The sequence below is a fragment of the Centruroides sculpturatus genome, unplaced genomic scaffold (genome assembly GCF_000671375.1).
Source record: "Centruroides sculpturatus isolate CEXI.00-Female unplaced genomic scaffold, Cexi_2.0 scaffold14, whole genome shotgun sequence".
Taxonomy (NCBI): Eukaryota; Metazoa; Arthropoda; class Arachnida; order Scorpiones; family Buthidae; genus Centruroides; species Centruroides sculpturatus.
The window spans coordinates 922312-944482 of record NW_019384312.1 but is presented as its reverse complement, the minus strand read 5'-3'; the positions used below and the strand labels follow the sequence as shown (position 1 = coordinate 944482).

General features: G+C 29.7%; 1 protein-coding gene across 2 annotated transcripts in view; it reads right to left on the bottom strand.

The window, feature by feature from the left end:
- Positions 1–22171, bottom strand: part of LOC111622167 (phosphatidylinositol 4-phosphate 5-kinase type-1 alpha-like) — a 95147-nt gene that overhangs the window by 5565 nt on the left and 67411 nt on the right. For both annotated transcript variants that reach the window (XM_023364509.1, XM_023364516.1), the window contains one exon: positions 4585–4731. In XM_023364509.1, coding sequence (XP_023220277.1) covers positions 4585–4731 — 147 coding nt within the window. The remainder of the gene's footprint in view (positions 1–4584; positions 4732–22171) is intronic.

Sequence of the window (22171 nt, the reverse complement as noted above, 5' to 3'; positions counted from 1 at the left end):
TTCACTGAGAGATTATTTTTAATTAAAACAAACGTTTTCGATCCATTCATTGGATCATCTTCAGGCTAAATAGAACACTTCATAAATAGAACTACTCGTTTAAATATTCAAAAATACAAATAAACCGATAACATAAAAATAAATAATACTTGTAAATAATACAAATATTCAAAATAAATAACATAATATCATTACTAAATAATAATATCGTCTGCCTAACTATATAGAGCTTATTATTTCATACTAAATTTCCTGCGCTTTTTTTAAGCTTTTAACCGCAAACTTCCAAGCGGAAGGAAGACCCTCCGCATCTCTTGCGTTAATACATTTTTCTTCAAGTTTGCTTCTATAGATTTCTATCTTTTCAGCTGTTCTTGCCAATGCCGGCGAGTGTATCTGTTTCAGGATTTCGGCTTTATCCCAATGTATCAATGAACCTTCTGCCTGCGCCATCTGGGCCAAAACTGTCGCATTAGAACCTTTTCTGATATCATATTTGTGTTCTTTGATCCTTAAACCTAGGTTCCTAGTTGTAACCCCTACATATTCTTTCTTAATTCCTAAAAGCTGGTTCTCGTAGGGAATCTTGTACACACCCGCCTTATTTTCTTTTCTAACTACCCCTTTATCGTTTCTAAGTATTTTGTATAAATTTGGGGCTCTTTTTAAGACCATCTTTGCACCCTTCATATTTGTGATTTCTTTCATAACTCCTCCTAAATGTTTGTTGTATGTAAATTTCGTGTATTTAGAAGGACCTTGTGCCTTTTTTATATCTTTATTATCCTCTAATTTTCTAATAATTCCCTTAATCACATTCCTCTTGTAACCCAATGTTCCTGCCAATTGCATAATTCTTTCTAACTCTGCATCCCGGTCTATAACGCTTTCACAGTATATAAAGGCCCTCCTAACCAATGCTCGAAACGCTGCTATTTTATACCTATAAGGGTCATTAGAGTTTGCAGGGATATATAGTGGACTATGTGTTGGTTTAATGAATACGTTGGTGGATATACGTCCTCTCCTAAATATGATACTAATGTCTAAGAAATGTACCTTCATAGAGCTTTTTTGCTCTAGCTTCAACCTAAGACCTTCCTCGTTATCGTTAACTCTATCTACGAATTCAGCAATTGCTCGATTGTTTTTCCATAAAATGAATACATCATCTACATATCTCTTGTAGTATACAATATTTCTTTCAAAGCTACTCAGTATTTTTCTTTCTAGTTTTCTAACGACAAGCTCGCATAGGAGCCCTGAAATTGGGCTTCCCATTGGGACCCCTCTATTTTGTTTATATGTTTGGCCTTCAAAAACGAAAAAGGATTCGCAACATACTAGATTAACCATCTCTGCAACCTCATTACCGTGTTGTGCTAACATTGGGTTTACTCTATTCAAAAACTCCAAAAGTGCTTCTACACACGCTTCAATCCTAATAGAAGGGTACAAACTTTCGTAATCTAAAACAGTTCCCACTTCTTCATCCATTAAGATAAGGTCTTGTAGCTCTTTGACCACTTTCACAGGATCCTTTGCTACCAATTCATTACTTTCCATCATGGAAGAGAGATATTCTTGCAACTTTTTTTCCAGGAGAAATGTGGGTGCTTTCCGTTTCTCCACAATAGGTCTTATTTCCTTGCCCTCTTTATGAGTTTTAGCGAAGGCTAATAACCTCGGGGTCCCTGGTCTAGGGTTTCGGCATTTTTGTAAGAAAGGTAAGATCTTCGCTAGTTTTGTTCCTTCCAGCTTTTTAATCCTTCTATCAATTGCTTCAACTATATTACTATTGATCTTAATACATTCCGTTTTTCTGATGTATTCTTCTAACGCTTTATTATACGTTTGTTTTTTCATTATAACTATTTGCTTGCTTTTATCCGCTCTTGCTGCGATTAAGTTATTCTCTTTCAGCCATCTCTTAGTAAAACTGATGTCCTTATTATTATTTCCTTTTTTCCACTTTTCTTGATTTTTTAGCACCGTTTTCCAACGTATATAGTCCTTCTCAACTGGATCTAACCCTATAATTCCTCTTTCAATCTCCTGAAATGATGTTTCCCATAATCCAGCATACTCGGGGACAAAGTTCGGGCCTTTGTTCAGAAGCTCCCTTACTCTATTTGGTACTTCAATCTGGTCCCATATTACGTAAGTTGTAACATTCTTCCTATTAATTTTTGGAACTTGCTTATATATGATCCATTTCATTCTTTTGATGTATCGTTTTTTTAAATTCTTATACACTTTATCCGTAAGCCGAGTAACTCCTAAGTTCATATCCATAAGCTTATCAGGATTTTCATTAAACACCTTATTTTCCAATTCAATGAGGCGCTTCAGAATTCCAAACTTTTTGTTCTTCGTAAATTTAATAGATTTCTTTAGGCACGCATAGCAAAATCTTAGTTTTAGCGAGAGGCATTCTTTTGGGATGTGTAGCCTATAAATAGATATCGGAAAAACTTTGTTCTTCAATAGTATCAATCAATAGTAATATAGTTGAAGCAATTGATAGAAGGATTAAAAAGCTGGAAGGAACAAAACTAGCGAAGATCTTACCTTTCTTACAAAAATACCGAAACCCTAGACCAGGGACCCCGAGGTTATTCGCCTTCGCTAAAACTCATAAAGAGGGCAAGGAAATAAGACCTATTGTGGAAAAACGGAAAGCACCCACATTTCTCCTGGAAAAAAAGTTGCAAGAATATCTCTCTTCCATGATGGAAAGTAATGAATTGGTGGCAAAGGATCCTGTGAAGGTGGTCAAAGAGCTACAAGACCTTATCTTAATGGATGAAGAAGTGGGAACTGTTTTAGATTACGAAAGTTTGTACCCTTCTATTAGGATTGAAGCATGTGTAGAAGCACTTTTGGAGTTTTTGAATAGAGTAAACCCAATGTTAGCACAGCACGGTAATGAGGTTGCAGAGATGGTTAATCTAGTATGTTGCGAATCCTTTTTCGTTTTTGAAGGCCAAACATATAAACAAAATAGAGGGGTCCCAATGGGAAGCCCAATTTCAGGGCTCCTATGCGAGCTTGTCGTTAGAAAACTAGAAAGAAAAATACTGAGTAGCTTTGAAAGAAATATTGTATACTACAAGAGATATGTAGATGATGTATTCATTTTATGGAAAAACAATCGAGCAATTGCTGAATTCGTAGATAGAGTTAACGATAACGAGGAAGGTCTTAGGTTGAAGCTAGAGCAAAAAAGCTCTATGAAGGTACATTTCTTAGACATTAGTATCATATTTAGGAGAGGACGTATATCCACCAACGTATTCATTAAACCAACACATAGTCCACTATATATCCCTGCAAACTCTAATGACCCTTATAGGTATAAAATAGCAGCGTTTCGAGCATTGGTTAGGAGGGCCTTTATATACTGTGAAAGCGTTATAGACCGGGATGCAGAGTTAGAAAGAATTATGCAATTGGCAGGAACATTGGGTTACAAGAGGAATGTGATTAAGGGAATTATTAGAAAATTAGAGGATAATAAAGATATAAAAAAGGCACAAGGTCCTTCTAAATACACGAAATTTACATACAACAAACATTTAGGAGGAGTTATGAAAGAAATCACAAATATGAAGGGTGCAAAGATGGTCTTAAAAAGAGCCCCAAATTTATACAAAATACTTAGAAACGATAAAGGGGTAGTTAGAAAAGAAAATAAGGCGGGTGTGTACAAGATTCCCTACGAGAACCAGCTTTTAGGAATTAAGAAAGAATATGTAGGGGTTACAACTAGGAACCTAGGTTTAAGGATCAAAGAACACAAATATGATATCAGAAAAGGTTCTAATGCGACAGTTTTGGCCCAGATGGCGCAGGCAGAAGGTTCATTGATACATTGGGATAAAGCCGAAATCCTGAAACAGATACACTCGCCGGCATTGGCAAGAACAGCTGAAAAGATAGAAATCTATAGAAGCAAACTTGAAGAAAAATGTATTAACGCAAGAGATGCGGAGGGTCTTCCTTCCGCTTGGAAGTTTGCGGTTAAAAGCTTAAAAAAAGCGCAGGAAATTTAGTATGAAATAATAAGCTCTATATAGTTAGGCAGACGATATTATTATTTAGTAATGATATTATGTTATTTATTTTGAATATTTGTATTATTTACAAGTATTATTTATTTTTATGTTATCGGTTTATTTGTATTTTTGAATATTTAAACGAGTAGTTCTATTTATGAAGTGTTCTATTTAGCCTGAAGATGATCCAATGAATGGATCGAAAACGTTTGTTTTAATTAAAAATAATCTCTCAGCGAAAAATAAGGTGTTGGATTACATATTTAATTGTTTTCTGCTGGGCATAGTTGTGGTTTATATTTGTTTTGACTTTACTAATGTATTTGAAGTTGCTTCATTAATTTTAAATTTATCTGAAATTATTTAAGAGTGATATATTTCTCATTAATGCATATATGATTTATCTTTCTATATATTAAGAGACATTATAACTACTTTTCTTACATCAGATAAAAATCTAAAATAAAAATATGAATATTTTTGATAAGCAGTTCCCTATTGTCTGTATCAAATAACAATGAATTACCTGTCACTGTTGGTAGAGTAACACTCTCTTTTGAAGAATCCACTTCTATTTTAACACTTTCTGATTTTGGCACATCAGATTCTACACCAGAAGTTGGTCGGTGTCGAATGGAAGCTGCCTTGCGTTTGGAAGGAGAATGTTTTAAAGCTACAAAGAAATTTTTTCTATGAAATTTCATATGATATAAATAAGAAAAAAAAATTTTTTTTTGTATGTACAATCATTCATACACACATTCAGCTATGCAAAGTTAAATGTATTTAGTTCAACTGATCTACATACAGAATGAAAATTAATAATTCAAACATGGATTACTGTTATATAAAAAATAAAACTGATTTACTTAATTATAGCAAGAACTGAAATAAAACAGATATGAAGTGTGTTTCTAAATAAATTTTTTTTTTAAATATTCTACTATGCTTATGACTGAAATTATACAAAATTACCTTTATTCTTATATTATGAAGCAACAAAACAAAAGTCTTGCTTATTATATTTGATTTAATATACAATTTCAAATCATAATTTTTGTCATTGAAATCTTATGATGTTATTTGTAAAAATAATTACGTTCTAATCTAAAAAAATATGAATATTCTTTTATAATTTAATTTTAAAAATATATGAAATTACAATGATCTTACTACTATAAATAAATTTCATTAAATGTATTTACTCAAATGTAAGATGCACTTTTTTCAGGTTTTAGTATCTCTGGTAATACATTATAATTAGCAACCTCTAGTGCCATGCTCTGTCACTAGTTCTATTGATCATTTTAATGATTTCACACCATTATTAGAATCTCATCTAATGCAAAATTTCCAGCTACAAAACACTCAAATTCAGTATTTGAATGTTTTTGGCCACTCCTTTATCGGCCTTCTTCAGGAAATGTAAAATGAATATAACTGTTGTATTTATAGAATGTAGCTGCGTTCTAATTTTCAAAAGTTTCAAATCAGTTCAAAAAATGGTTTTGACTTGTTGTAAGCAACGTATATTCCTTTAGGAGTCCAAAACAACTGAAACATATCGCATCCAAACATGGGTACAGCCACTCATTTATCAATAATATAACATCCATGTATCAGGCTAGGTCGGGTCGGCAGGAATGGCTCATGAGCCACATGTGGCTCTTTGCATAGACGTTTGCGGCTCTTCTGACAAACTCCAATCAATAATATAAAAACATCATTCAAAAGTCCAGGATAATTCTTTAATAACTTAAGAACATTTTCAAATGCATTAAGTGTCCATCATTTGAAAATGTTCTTATGTTATTAAAGAATTATGCTGGACTTTTTGAATGGTTTTTTTATATTATTGATTTTAGTCTCCAGTAAGAAAGTATACATTTATAAACTCCAATTTCACGTCATCTCAAAGCAGCCTTATAACTGATGAGTTAATGAGATAGAGCCGCCAAACAAACTTTGACTCGTACGGCATACTCTCTAACACTCTTTAGCCTGTCCACACGTGACCACACTCACGTTGATCAATATGAGTCGCATGCGAGTGATAGCATACTAGAGGCACCCCTGTCATGTGTCGTATTTCGCACATTTAAATTAACAATATAAATTATTATTTACATTAATAGTATAAATTATTATTATTCATTTGGCCAATAGCCAATAAAAATATCAATATAACGAATATAACAATATAAATAATTCAGTATATTTGTAATAGGAATTTATTATTGTCATGGAATGCCTGTAACATGCACTAGGGGCGATCTCCCTGGGGTCTGGTATATATATGCGGCTCTCTGGTACTTTTGTTATCTTGTTTCCATGACAATTTGGCTTTTCTCACTTGACAAACTGCCAACCCCTCGGCTAGGNATTTGTAATAGGAATTTATTATTGTCATGGAATGCCTGTAACATGCACTAGGGGCGTCTCTCTGGTATATATATGCGGCTCTCTGGTACTTTTGTTATCTTGTTTCCATGACAATTTGGCTTTTCTCACTTGACAAACTGCCAACCCCTCGGCTAGGTCAATCAACACCAATACTAATATTAACAACACAGATGGGAATCGGGTAGTCCTAAGCTACGAACTATCCCTCCATCACATATACAGGATGACAGTGGTTTTCCTTTTGTACTCATAGCATACAAAAGGAAACCCACTGTGTTCTGCCTTTTGTCTAACATGAAAGTTGACAACGAGGATGAAAAAGCACCTGGAGTTTACCTCATCCCACTACAGGATGATAGGTTCAACAGGACACTAATGTACTCAAACAGATCATTACAAACCAGGTTATGAGATCACAAGTACAACATAGCAAAAGAAAACATCAATACAGCTCTGGCCCAGCTGGGGATTTCTTTCTTATGAGATGAATACCCTGTATATTAGGGTAGACTCAACAGATAACACATAAGAGCATTGGAGGATGCAGAAATCTACAGGGCCAACATAAGAGGAGGTGCATCAACACTGATTACATTCCTGTACCAAATGCATGGAAGTATTATTTGGACTCCTAAAGGAATACATGTTGCTTACAATATGTCACAACTGCTTTTCAAACTGATTTGAAACTTTTGAAAATTAGAATGCAAGTACATTCTATAAATAGAACAGTTATTTTCATTCTACATTTCCTGAAGAAGGTAAATAAAGAAGTGGCCGAAAACATTCGAATACTGAATTTGAGTGTTTTGTTGCTGGAAATTTTGCATTTAGGTAGACTCTATATACAGTTTAACCCAATTATAACGTCATCCATGGAACCAGCAATTTTTTGATGTTATAACCACGTGTCATTATCTGTGAGGTCATAATTACAGTCCCATAAAATGTACCAAGTGTGTTTAAGAATCTATTATAAAATCCATTCTAATTTAACATCGTATATATTACCATAAAATTATTTCTTAATGGTAATACAATATACTGTATCTATTATGGTAATAATAATTTATCATCATATGTATAAAAGTGCAAACTAAATGTTTTCATCAACTTTATTTACATTATTATGTCTAAGTTTACATTGATGTAATAAAAAATTCCAAAAATTATCTTTTATAAGAAATTTCTATTTATCTTACGTTTCGATAATGGTGGCACTTTCAGTTTTGAGAACAATGTCGAATCAAAAGGCAACAAAAGGTTAAACTAATGTATGCCAATTAAAAAGACACAACAATAATATTCACTTAAAAATGTCAGTTATTTTAGATTGTAGGTGTTTTTCACCTAAAAATTGTTTTTCAATGTCATTTTCTAAATCATACACTTTATTCATTATTTTCGACGAAGTTTTCTGAGACTTGTAAAACATTTTCAATAATCTTATTGCATTACGCACTTCCCTGGTTGGCGGCACTTCATTTTCTGTCTGTCTGATGTTTTATCTTCATCATTATCATTTTCATCATCCTCATTTTTTTCACCTGAAGATTTAATTTGCTCAACAATATCTGCATCTGTATAACATAACACGAATAACTATGCAGACTAACCGATCGTCACATCATTTAAAGATGTGATGAACCTCATCTCACCGAAGTCAGATGGTATCATCCACAGTTGTTCTAGGAAGTGGACTCTCTCTGACCTAGAAACTGAACACATAGTATATGTATTGTATTTTTTTTGTTAAATAAAATTCGTAATCTAATTTTGTAAATCTGATAGTGCTTTAAATATGACATTAAAACAAGGTTTTATGTCATTACAGTGGGTTTTTAAATGTTATCTAATATAGTAAAATCATGGGACCGATAAAAATTTGACGTTGTATTAGGGTTGTCGTTACATCTGATAACGTTATAATCAGGTTAAACTGTATATCATTCCAGTTTGCTTATGCTGTTGTAGTTTTTATGTTTCAATATAATTAGGCTTATATTTATAATATTTATAATAGAAAATATTTAAGACATCAACTCAGCTCACACTTGTTAGTCTACTACAATAATATAAGTATTGTGATTGTGCACCACTCTTTCAAGAAATGTTAAATTTCTGATTATTTAACCAACAGTAGGGATGATTGCATATGGGAAGACGCACACATTGAATCCAGTACTGATCTTTTAAATAAACACTAAGAAAATGTAAAGTGAAATGGTTCGATACCACAGCAGACAGTGATATATAACTTAAATTTGTTCAGTGTTTATTGCTCAGTAATGTCAACAGAACACTTCTGTTGACATTACACTTGTTTCCAGTTGTTTATTTAAAAATAAAAATCCATAGGTGAACATGTGAAAATTAAGGTGACCAAACAATCTGCTGGATTTTTATCATGCTATTTTAAGTCTAATTAATAATTGAAAAGAATAATTTGGCTAGAGGTAGGCATTTAGGCTACCATCTTGTGATAAATTTAAATTAAAAGATAATTAATTTTAATTTAGTTTATAATAGTCTGAAAGAAAAGAATCAATCCAAAGTGAGACTTGAACCTGCAACTTCCACTTGCCATGAAGTTCAAATCTCATTTATAGCCAATTCTTCCAGAGCAGTACTACTCAACCGGCAGACTGTATTTCAGATTACAAGTTTCCAAGCTTTCTGTCTTTTCACTTGGCTTTCTCCCACATAAATTACATTGAAAACAAGTACAAGAGCTGCCTAATTCATTGTCATTTCGAACAATGCTTACAAATTACAATGAAATCATATACACCTGATTTCATAGCAATAGTCAGAGAAAGAAAGTGCAATTTCTCTCATTAATTGTAAATAGTTTGATTTAAATAGTACAGCATACAATACTTTGTATGCCAGTGTAGAAACCAAACACAACTGATGACTCATTCCTCTGTCTCTTCTCTCCATTAGCTTAATAGTTCAGAATACATAATCCAGACCAGCAATTCAATATTCAGACCTCACTACAAGTTCCAGAGTATTCTAAATTAATTTTATTTATTTATAATTATTAAATTTATCACAAGATGGTGGCCTAACTGCCTACCTCTACTCAAATTACTTTTTTCAGATTATTAATCAGACTTAAAATAGACTGATAAAAATCCAGTGTATCAATTGGTTATTTTAATAAATTGAGTTATGGATGTTAACATATCTTAGATTTGAGTAAATACAGTATTTAATTTACTTATAAATTCAGAAAAAACAATGAATTGAAACTTCCATATTCTCACATTTAAATACCTGTGTTCACAGTAAGAAATTAAAAATACTCAATCCAGAATTAATATATTAAATTGTTTTAAACTAAGTTTTCATTCATAAATTGTAACTTAACTATTTAAAATTAAGCAGTATCACTAAATTTCTTCTCATCATTCAAATTTCATAATACAGTGGAACCTTGGTATATGACCTTAATCCGTTCCTGGTGTTTGGACTTATACTGAATAGGACGTATACCAAACCAACCTTTTCCATAAGAAGTAATGTAAAAATGATTAATCCGTTCCCATGTAAAAAAAAATGGCTGGCTTTAAACACCTTGCTTTCCTCGCTAGTTTCTGCTTGATTTTTCATGAGATCAGCATGTATCCTTTTAACTTTCTCGCAAATAATTGCTTTTGATACGCTGTCGCCAGCACACTGTTTTTCAGTTATCCAAAGTAAAAGCAATTTCTCAACATGATCTAATGTCTTCGATCTATGTTTAGAAATTGATTTAACCCCTTTCGCAACGTTAGCAAATTTAATAATGTCTTTATTTTTCACGATTGTCGATATCGTCGTTTTCGGAATACGGAATGCAACAGTTAAATCTCGAACACGTGTGCCACCTTCATATTTCTCAACAATCTCTTTTATCAGTTCCATTGTGATTCTAGTCATTTTTTTATTTTTCTGTTGCCCTTTTGCAATTCATGATTAATAAAAAAAATAAAATGTTACTTACAAATTAAAATCTGAAAAAATTTAACAAAGTTATAAACTGTAGCACCGCGAACGTATAGTCTGGTGTAGTACACCGATAGTGCTACAGTACTTGTTCGTAGATGGCGCGCATAGTTGAATTAAGTCGTATACCGAACAAAAATTGTTTCGTCCAAACAGGATGTATTCCGAATTGGCGTATTCTAAAGCAGACATATACCAAGATTCCACTGTATTTTATTGAGAAGAGTGATTAATTATATGAAAGGTAATGTCTATTAAAAAAGCTGGATAATTAATTATCATCATCAGAAATTTAAATTCTACATGTGTACGAATGTATTAAACATTCATCATCATTTATGTGTATATACTGTATATTATATAATAATATAGAGTATATATAATAAATGATGAGAAAAGTTTAATATTTTAAATAAGCATTTAATTTCCATAATGAAAGTAATTTAATATTTAAAAAACTGAAAAATTTATAATTATACTATCCACACAAGAAAAAAATATAAAATTTAACAATTAAGTTCTAGTGCTGAGTCCAAGCAAATATTAATAAAAACAAGTTGGAATAAGATTAATGTGCCCCTAGTTGGACAATCAAGGCAGTTAAGACATCATCCTAATGTTCTTGGGAACCCAGGAAAAATACTTAGTATTCTTCATGGGGATGGTCTGACCAGATATATCAGGCCCTAACCCTCATCACCCAACTGCCACCACTGTGGCCTGGCCAAACCCATAATGGGTATGATTAAAAGACCCTCTTAGTGCCATGGGGCAGTGTCAAAAATTAAAAGTGTCTATGATCAGCTAGCCAATTTAACTGCTCCCTCTACAAATTCATTACCATATTATGTGCAAACACATTAGATATTTTGTATTATGCCTTGTTTTGTTGGAAAAAAGCAAAAGTGCAAGCATTAAATTTTATTACCAGAAGAAAAAACCATGACAGAGAAATCTATGTTGCAGTTTTTTCATCTGTTAATAAAACTTATAAATAGATAAAACATGTATGTATAACATTGCTCTCTATTGTTCAAGTTAGCTTGAATACTTTGAAAGATTTTGAAAAACATTTACAAAATCCTAAAGATAACACTGTGGACAAAAAACAATAATTCAAACTTCAGAAATGATCAAAAAACTCATAAATTGTTTGCATGTAACAACAATTGTTTTCTAGGAATGATAGAAGACTATATTAGTAGTATTAGTATATATTAGTAGTATTACTAATATATTAGTATATTAGTAGTAATAATTTAATTTAAATAAAAAATAAAACAGCTTATTAAGATGAATGGATGGAATACGGCAATGTCACACTTGGATGATCTGTCAAGGGAATGCCTCCCAACAGGACTTTCCATGTAAAACTAGTCCCTATTTAGGTGTTAGACACACAAAGAAACCCCAGAAAACTCCTTGTGGCTAGCTCAATCAGCAAGGCACAAACCAACAATCAACTACCAGTGTTCAGTGGGTTTATCCACTCAATCACTGATGGGCCAGCTTCCTAATATTCAAATATTAATATTAAGTTGTTTTTTCCATTCAACATTTGATTTTATTATAAGATTCAGATCTTTATCTTTAGATAAAGATCTGAAATCAGCATTTTATCCCATTAAAGAACAATTTAGGAAAAAATCAAAAGACCTATGTTAAATTTGTTTTTTATTGTTTGATTAATAAAGAACAATTTTTAATAATCTATGGAATTACAGAATTAAATAATTCCTCTTATTTCCCAGTTTAATTCTTTCAGATTATTCCTTGTTCCTCAAAGTCAAACTGATGCTGAGATTAATCTCAATATATTGCATAATAAAACAATTAGCTGGACAAATTTATACAAATTTCAGAACTGTTTTTTATGTTTGCAACTCTAAGATGAAACAAAAACATGTCATTCCTCAAGATTAGAAAGAACAGAGTTCTTAATATTCTGTGACTTCTTTGTTTCAAACTGTGACTTCTTTAAATTCACATATTCCATATACAAAAGAAACATTTTATAATTAAGTATTTTATTTCCATTCATAAACTTCCATAAACATTTTATTTCCATTCATAAACATTTATTTTTTCTCTTGCATTTTCAGTCTAAATTCAATATATTTTCTATATTTATCTCAAATAATTTCTTCCCAAAACCTCTACACTTCAAAGTACAGACTGAAGTGTCAATTACAAATTCAAAGCTCAGCAACTCTCTTTTGATAACAGAAATTGTAGTTAAGAAACATCTCTTGCAATAGGATACATAGTTGGAAGTAACACTGCCTTTCTCTGATTGGCTATGAGTTTTGTTTGCATCGTATTGGTTGGAGAAAGTCAGTCATCAGAAACTATTGACAAACTATTTCTGTTAACATATGTCAAAAAACTTTAAGAAAAAGTACAAATAACATAAAAAGAACAGGAAGCAATCAAGTATGTCAAAAATGTTTTATTTATACCTAATATAAGTATGTACAGTACTGTAGTTGCTACTGTATTAATAAAATACCATACCTCCAATAAAACCTATTACTGTTTACTGTGTAGGAACCCCTGTATCTTGAAACCTATTTATCTCAAATTTTGTTTTTGTTCCTGTGAGGTTTGAGATAAATGGGTTTAACTGTATATGCAGAATTTAAATTAGTTTTGAAATTATCATCTACAGTTAGTGCTTAATTAATGTTAATTGTTTACTGATATTCAGTAATTATTTAGTGTAAATATTAGCAATATATCAAATCATCCTTTTATAAATTTACAATGACTAAAAAATATTATTTTTTTCCACTGAAGAGTATGAAGTAATATATTTGCTTATAATTAAGAATATATTTCATTTATTGATTCAAATTCTAAAATTTATTTTTTATTAAAGTTATTAATGAAGTCATTAATTTAAATTAACTAAGAACCTAATTCTTTTTACTTCTATGTCCTTAATGTTTTACTTTTATATTTTTATATAAAATTTTTATNTACACTAATAATTTAACTACTTTTCATTATGAAAACCTACTTGAAAATTTCTGCAAGATTAAAAATTCATTAACATATTTATATATTAATGTATATAAATATTTTATACATTTATATACATTATATACATTAAAATATATATATTTATATTATATAAATATATATATTTTTGACTTTTGACTAAGACTTCCTCTCTTTGCTAATCAGAAACTACGCCAATATAATAAATGCTATTTATAGACAAGGTCCAAGTAGACCATATAGAAATAACTAATGACTTCATTAATAACTTTAAATTACCAAAATTTTTAAAATTATTATATATATAATTCTATTATATACTTATTTTCAAAATAATAAAATTAAAATAAACAATTCAAGTTAATAATAAGACAACAAAAATGCTCCCTGTATTAATTTAGTTAGTTACTTCATACTGAATGCTTTAAATTCACTTATACAGTTGGCCAAGGTGGTTAAAGGCATTGATCTACTGCTCTGGAGATCCAGGATTGAATCTGTGTGGTTGAAAAAACCCCAAGAATTTTTGAGAAGGGCTGTTCCAGATTTGTCAGGCCTGACCCTAACAATCTGGCTGCCTAATGTGAGCCTGCCTTAACCCATGAAGGATATGTTTAAAAGACCTTTTAGTGCCAACATGAAAGAAAGTTAAAAAAAATTCACTTAACATCTGATAAGATACAGGAAAAAAAATTAATATATTGAAAAATTAAATATTTTAATGTTTTTTCCACATTATTATAATAAAAATATCATTTTGATGAATGATAAGGGATTATCAATGAATAATTAATTAATTTAATAGATTTCAAAGCCAGCAACTAAAGAATAAAATACTGTAATCCATAATTTTGATTTCATAAATAACAAATTTAAAATAATTTAATTTTTAAATATTGGAAACAATAAAATGCTTTTCATAAATTAAAAACAAGCAACAGAATAACATGAAAACAAAATCTGAAAAAAATTCAGATTTTGTTACTTTTGAATTATTGAAAATTTTAGCAACTAAGAGCTGATTTTTTAAAAATTATAATTGAAATCTTGTCTGAAATACATAACATGCTAATATGCAGATTTATTTTAAAATCTTCATTTAATTTAAATAGATAGGTTAGTAATTAAAACATTTTTTAAATAACAAATAAAATAATTGTTATTACTCACCAACAGTTAGCAATAAAGAGAAAAGTAACACTTATAAGTGATTTTGCAAAAATAGACCAATATAGTTTTTGAGAGAAATTTGAAGTTAAAGTTTCTGTAAGTGAAAATTCTAGACAAAATCACCTTTATTAACTACAGTGTAGGCCTCCAGACATTAAGAAAAAAAAAAAAAATTAAAATGTTATGTCAGTTATCACTTTCTTCCACTGATGTCTTCAATTATAAGTACTTCAGTTTGTGCAAAAGCACCTCGACAATGCATTATACAAAGCGTATTTTAAGACATTATGGTCTGATTCTTAACAATTAATCTTTGCTTTTATTACAAAACAACAGAAGACAAGAATGTGGTATTTTCCCTGTTAGCTGAATAGCTTCTACCACATTTTATGATGGTAGAAGCTAAGATTTGGATTTGAGTTATCTATGTTCTTGTGACATTTTTATACTATATAATGACAATATTTTGTCTTTGTCTATGTTAGCCAATCCTGATGCAGATCAATTAATTACACCCGTAATGGAAAATTTTACCAATTACTATAGCTTACAAATTGATACAATATGTAAAACATCTAACCTAATTCAAAGATAATTACCCAATAAAAATTTTGATTTGTTTACCTCTGTGTCATTCATTGGATCGTCATCATTGTATCACATAGTAGACAGGGAAATGTGAGGCTACCAAATTCAAGTCAACTTGGAATACTTATATATCTAATTTATATTCTTCGCCACATAATGATGTTACAAATTAATATTAATTGAAATTTTGAGTTGGCATTAACAGATTCTGTTATAATCCCAGCAAGTTGTTGTTATTTTGTTTTCAAAAAATGTTTAATCAAATTAAAGAAGTTGAATAAAACTATTTTAAAAATTCATAAATTTTTTGAGGCCAAGTGTTTTGATCTTATCAAGTATTTGAGTTTTAAACTTAGTTTCTATTAATAGAGTAGAGTCTCTGAGGTCCATCACTTGTCAGTCCAACGTATCCAATAATTCAACGCTACAGCACAGGAAAGTGTATGTGAAATTTTCATGTTACCACTTTATGTATGTGACAAGATTGATGTACAGTATAGTAGTATATGTATACTGTCATTTGCTAGTTTGTTGCATCTGCTATTGGCAAAACAGTCAATTATGATTAATATAAATAAACAAACAGATGAATCAATGAGTTTACAGTTCAGTATGTACAAACATACAAAACCCAGTAATCCAACACATGCTAATTATGAGACACTACTGTATTAATATTTATTACAACTAATATATAATATGTAAAAGATAAAGTCATATCATTTTAGCTTTTTCAGAAACATTACATTCATAAATTAGATGAAGATATCTTTTTCATCATTCAATTATAATTATCACCATTATCATCAAGAGCAATGTAAAATGAATAGCTAACTTATCTAAAATAGAACACATTAGCATTAGATTTTAAATATTTTAGTAATTTTTCATATTGATTTAATGCAACTGAATATTTAAAGTAAATCTTTAAACATGAAATATAATAGTAAATTTCTTGTAAAAAAGTATTTTCATTCATAAATGATGCTGTTTCACAGTTCACACTTTTAAACACGATGATAGTTTCTGATATTTAGGCTAAGTGTAAGAGACTCGTTTACTGAATTGGTCTAATGAAACGTAAGTTTCTCTGAATTGACAATTTTAAATTTAAGTTACAAAAAAAATTCATCCTGATATATCTGCTTGTTTTCAAAAACAGCATCTCGTATACAAAAAACCCTAATCGATTTTGCAAGTGAAACAACAAATCTTTTTCTTACTCATACAATATTTTCCTCAATTCCCTTAAAAAAAAACATACAAATGAAGTTTGACTATATTTACAGATAACAGTTTTAGATGTTGCTATATTCTTAATTTTATGAAAAATGCACAGAGTAAATTTAAACCCCATACACAATTTTTTTTTTATTGATTCTAGGTACTAAATTTTTAAAATTTAACACAATGATGACATTCCAAAAGAATGAATCCAGTAGTCAAAGAGTCATCATATAATAATTATATATGAAATGAAAATTTATAAATATGCTGATTGTAATGACGTAATATTCATTATATCAAACCCAAAACATCATTTCATTAAGAAACATTACAAATATTATAGCTAATATTTGTTTAAAATTATTTTTTTTAAAACAAATCTCCATATGAATAAATTTTTTATATTAAATATAGTTGTGAAAAATTTATTTAATAAGCTGAGTAATAATTATTCAATTTTATTATAAAAATAACATATTTTTGTTCCATTTTAGGACCATTTTTCATCTTTTAACAGTAATTTATTTTTATTTTCAATAGTTACTTTTGCAAATGTTATGGAATATTCTTTATATATGAATGATAAATATACTCATTACATTGTAATGATATTCTTACCAAAAGGTAATAATTACAGGTATTAGTATTTTGAATAGGATATAAAATATACTAATTAAGAAATATTCTTTCTTATTTTTAAGATATAAGTCAATCTTTTTTTTAATTTTTCAATTTATTTGTCTAGATAATAAATTCGGTCTCATATAAGGAGTTAGTTCAAATAAATATTAAAATTTTAGTTTTAAATTAACTGAAAATTCAGTTAACTCTCAGATAATCAGTTAATTTATGTAGTAATTTTAAATTTAATTATTTACAGTTAACAATGCTTACTCTTGATAGTTCTCAATTGTTTAAATACCTTAATCTTTTCTAAAAAAAATACTTCAATAATACCTTAATAATTTGAAAACATTTATAATTTTTTATTATTAACAACAAAATGTTAAAGAAATTCTCATAAACATAAACTTTTAATGCAGAAACATTTCAAATTTTTGTTTTGCATTCATACTTAAAATTTTTATCTTCAAAATTTTAAAAAATAATCTTTATTATTTATATCTTTGTAAATTTCTTGAAAATTTAATTTGTAAACTGGTTTGCTGAAATTCTTAAATCAATTATAAATGTTGGTTGTTGTTGTTAATTTTTTTTTTCAATATTTTGTAAAAATAATAAATATAACTCTATACTATGCATTATATACACATGTACTGTATATTGCTGATGCTAATTCAAACAAACTAAATATTAAAATAATCAGATATATCATGGAAAATATCAGATATACTTGTGACTATCAAGTATAGTTTAATATTGATATAATTGAGGTAATGCTGTAAAGATAAACACGATAAATCATAAACATGTTTCCACTAATTTTAAAACTGTAAAAATAAATACATGGGAAAGTTAATAGCCTTAAAAGTATTTCTTGTTTAGTTTGAATTAATTCTGTTTTAAGATTATAATATATTTTTACATCCATCTTCAAAATTATTTTCTATAATATTCAAACAGAAATAATATATTATATTTATATATAAAGGGTGTCCCAAAAGTTTCCATACATACAAAGGTGAAATGTAACTTTATTCATAAAACATTAAAATGTCAGAATTAAGATGCGTATCAGTAGATTGACAGAGTAAGGCAACGGAACACGTGGGTGATCTGCCAATGGGATTTCCACAAAGTCCTGCTAGCAGGACTTTGTGGAAATCCCATTGCGGAGAATTCAGTTTCCGCATAGAAAGTCCTGCTAGCAGGACTTTCTATGCGGAAACTGAATTCTGTTTAGATGTTAGAAATGTGAAGAAAACCCAGAACATTGACTGCATGGTGGCCAGTCCATTAGTCAGACATGAACAAATGATCAACTACCAGTGTTCAATGGTTTTATTTATTCGGCCACTGGTGAGCTTGATTTGTGTCAATGTATGGAGACTTTTAGGACACACTGTATACAGGACGATCAAAAAATCTTGCATGTCAAAATACTAGTTTGTGTAAATTGTGTCAAGTTAATTTTATTAGGTCTCCTGCAACAAAATGAGACAATTCAGTGATTGCTGACTATTAATAGGAACTATGACTTTTGTGTGTAAGTCATAAAATTGGCTGCAATATAGCTTTATTTAATGAGAAAGTGAAATATTTTTTTCCAGAAACAATGGATTTTCACTGCAGAAGAGTTTCATCTTTTTTTCCCAATTTTCTGGAAAAAATTGGAAAAAAAAGATGAAACTCTTCTGCAAAACATTCTTATGTATGTTTTGCAGAAGAGTTTCATCAGAAATATCCAGATTCTATAGCTCCTGCAAGAATTCTTTGGTGACCATCTTATTTCTGAAGGTTTGTGGCCTCCACAATTACCAGATTTGTCACCCTGATTTTTATCCTCTGAGGATATCTGAGGATGTATAAAAATAATTCAAACAAATAGATGAACTGAAGGGAAATATTATAACAACAATCACTTTTCAAGTGCTTCACAAGATGGCATCAAATATGGTAAAAAGAGCTCATGCTTGTACTTGTGAACAAGACCATTTCAAATGTACTTTGTAATAACATGATTTGGTTTTGCTTGTCTTAAAGATCAGATAATAAACTTTGTTTTTACTACTTTCCTGTATTTTTGTACATTAACCTCACAAAATAAAACAGATTCCTAACATGCATGCATGATTTTTAAATCACCCTGTATTTCAACAATCAAATTAATTGTATAGGTCATCAACATTAATTAAAACCTTTTAAACATCTCTTCAGATGGATGAAAATGATTGTTTTAATAAATGTTTAACTCATAAAAATAATGTCAAATTCTGACAATTTAACATTTTTTTATTAAAAAAAATTATAAACCGATGATTTTGACTAACAATTTATATATTAATACTTAAATTTTTTATATTAAACAAAACTGTGTAAATTTAATTTTCTACTGAAACTTTTTATAATATTAATCTAACTTATTGTAAATTGTATTAGTTCATCTCTATTTTTTCTATTGATTAATCTTCAATATAGTGTCATCACTTTATTTAGTTTTTCTACTTTCTTTGTTAATAATGCAAAAATGTATTGTGTAATAAATTTAAACTGTGTTAAAAAATTATCAGGTTCAATAGCTTTTTGCAAATTAGACTAATATACTTACTTTGACAGTGGAAATTTTTCTTTGATGAATTTCACTGTGAATTTTGCAGATTTTGGCAAACATAATAACATATACTTTAAATTTTTTCTGTATTTATGAAATGTACATCCAATAAAAGTTGATAATATTATGTAAGCATATTGAGTTTTATGGTAGGTAATAAGGATCAAAAGAGCAATGTATTGGATTAAACCAAAAGTTCGTTCGGGTATTTACATAATCGCTCGTCTGTGGCGCCTCTGTTGTGCTTATCAAGTTTTAACTTGTTTAGGTTGACATTATGAATATCTGCATATTTATTACGTAAGTTTAATTACAGCTATTTTTTAAAATTTTGTTAACTTTTAAGAAAAAAAGAAACATTAAAATGGAAGATAAGAAGGTGCATTTTTGACATCTTATGCTTTATTATTTCCAAAAAGGAAAAAATGCAACAAAAACTCAAAAGAAGATATGCTGTATATGGGAGGATGCAGTTACTGATCGAACATGCCAGAAATGGTTTGCAAAATTCAGGGAGGGAGATTTTTCTCTCGAAGATGCACCTCGGTCAGGACAACCTTCAACCATAGAAGATGAGTCTGTAACGGCTTTAATTCAAAATGTTCGGCATAAAACAACACGAGAGATAGCCGACATGTTAAAAATATCCCGAACATCTGTTGTCAGACATTTGGCTAGCCTTGGATACACTTCCCATTATGATGTTTTGGTTCCCCATAAGTTAAGTGAATGAAACCTTATTGAGCGTGTTTCTGTATGAGATTCACTTTTAAAATGCAATGAAGATGATCCCTTTTTAAAGCAATTAATAACAGGTGATGAAAAATGGATCGTTTATAACAATATTCAATGCAATAGATCTTGGAGTAAGCCAGGTGATCCTTCAGTGCCACAACCTAAAGCTGGTTTGCATCCCAGAAAAGTAATGATTTCACTTTGGTGAAACTGGAAAGGGATTCTTTATTATGAGCTTTTACCCAACAATCAAACAATTAATCCAATAAATACTGTCTCCAACTGGATGAATTAAAGGCTGCAGTGCATCAAAAACATCCAGAACTTGCAAATTGACAGGAAGTGGTATTCCATCATGATAATGCAAGACCGCACATATCATTAAACGTGCAAAAAATTCTAGATTTTAACTGGGATGTTTTGAGTCACCTTGCATATTCTCCAAATATTGCTCCCTCAGACTATCATCTTTTTCTTTCATTGCAGAATAATTTAAATGGCATAGAATTTCAATCTCTAGAAGGTATCAAAAATCACATCGATAATTTCTTCAATCAGAAACCCACCCAATTCTACACAGACGGAATTATGAAACTACCCATCAGGTAGAGTAAGGTTATTGAGCAGAAGAATAAATACATTGTGGATTAAACATTTCTATTTATTTCAAAATACAGTAGAACATTGATTATCCGACTCAACTGGGAACTGGGGTTAGTTGGATAATTGAAAAAACGGATAACTGAAAAATATGAAAAAATACATTATTAGTATAGTATATTAGTATATCCCATATAATTAGTATATCGCTATTAACCTACTTGCGTTGAATTTTCATCGATGTTAAGCCTAACAAAAACTTTTTTAAAATAATAATTGTCGCTATTATATTGTTAAAAATTAGAAAATTAAGCCTTATTTAAATACTGGCTCCCTTTCATGGTCGAGCCAGTGTTGCCAGCTAAAACATGTAAAAAATAATATTAAAGTAGCCAAGACATAGCCAAATACTGTAGCGCCACATCACTAGCAGACATTTGAATTTGCCGACTAGAATGCGGTCAGATAACCAATGTGACGGTTGATTGGGGGTCGGCTAACCAATGCTCTACTATAGTATATTTTATTTCTTTCTAAAAACCAAATGAACTTTTAGTTCAACCCAATATATTAATTATTCAATTAAAAAATAGTTTTCATCTATTGAAAAAAAATTTTTAAATTAAAAAGCAGCTAAATTTTTAAATATCCCCATACTTTTTCTTATTGCTGTTTTTTTCCCCTACTTTTGGAGGAATTTCATTTATTGCATATTACTACTATATCTTCAAAATTTTTCTAATATATATTTTGTTATTCATATTAAGATCTTTATTTTTATGATGGTTAAATTTTTATGTACTTATATTTGTCACATAAATTGTAAAACTAACCAATTTACTGATTTTATAACATTGTAATAACTACTGAATATAAACACACACTAACCAGTAGCTAAAGTATTAGTATAGTGTTTAATAGAAGCAAATACTTTATAGCTATTCCATATATATAAATTTCTAAATACAGTAGAACTCCAATTATTTGAATTGATTCATTCTTCAGGTGATTTGGATTGTTGAAAATTCAGATAAGTGGAGTAACATGTAAAAAATGAATGGCGTGAGGTCCAATTTCTTTCACTTTTAACTTACAAAAAAATGAAATTACAGGGTCGCAGCACAGTACTGTACTGTACATGTAGTGTATGTATTTGTTCATCAAT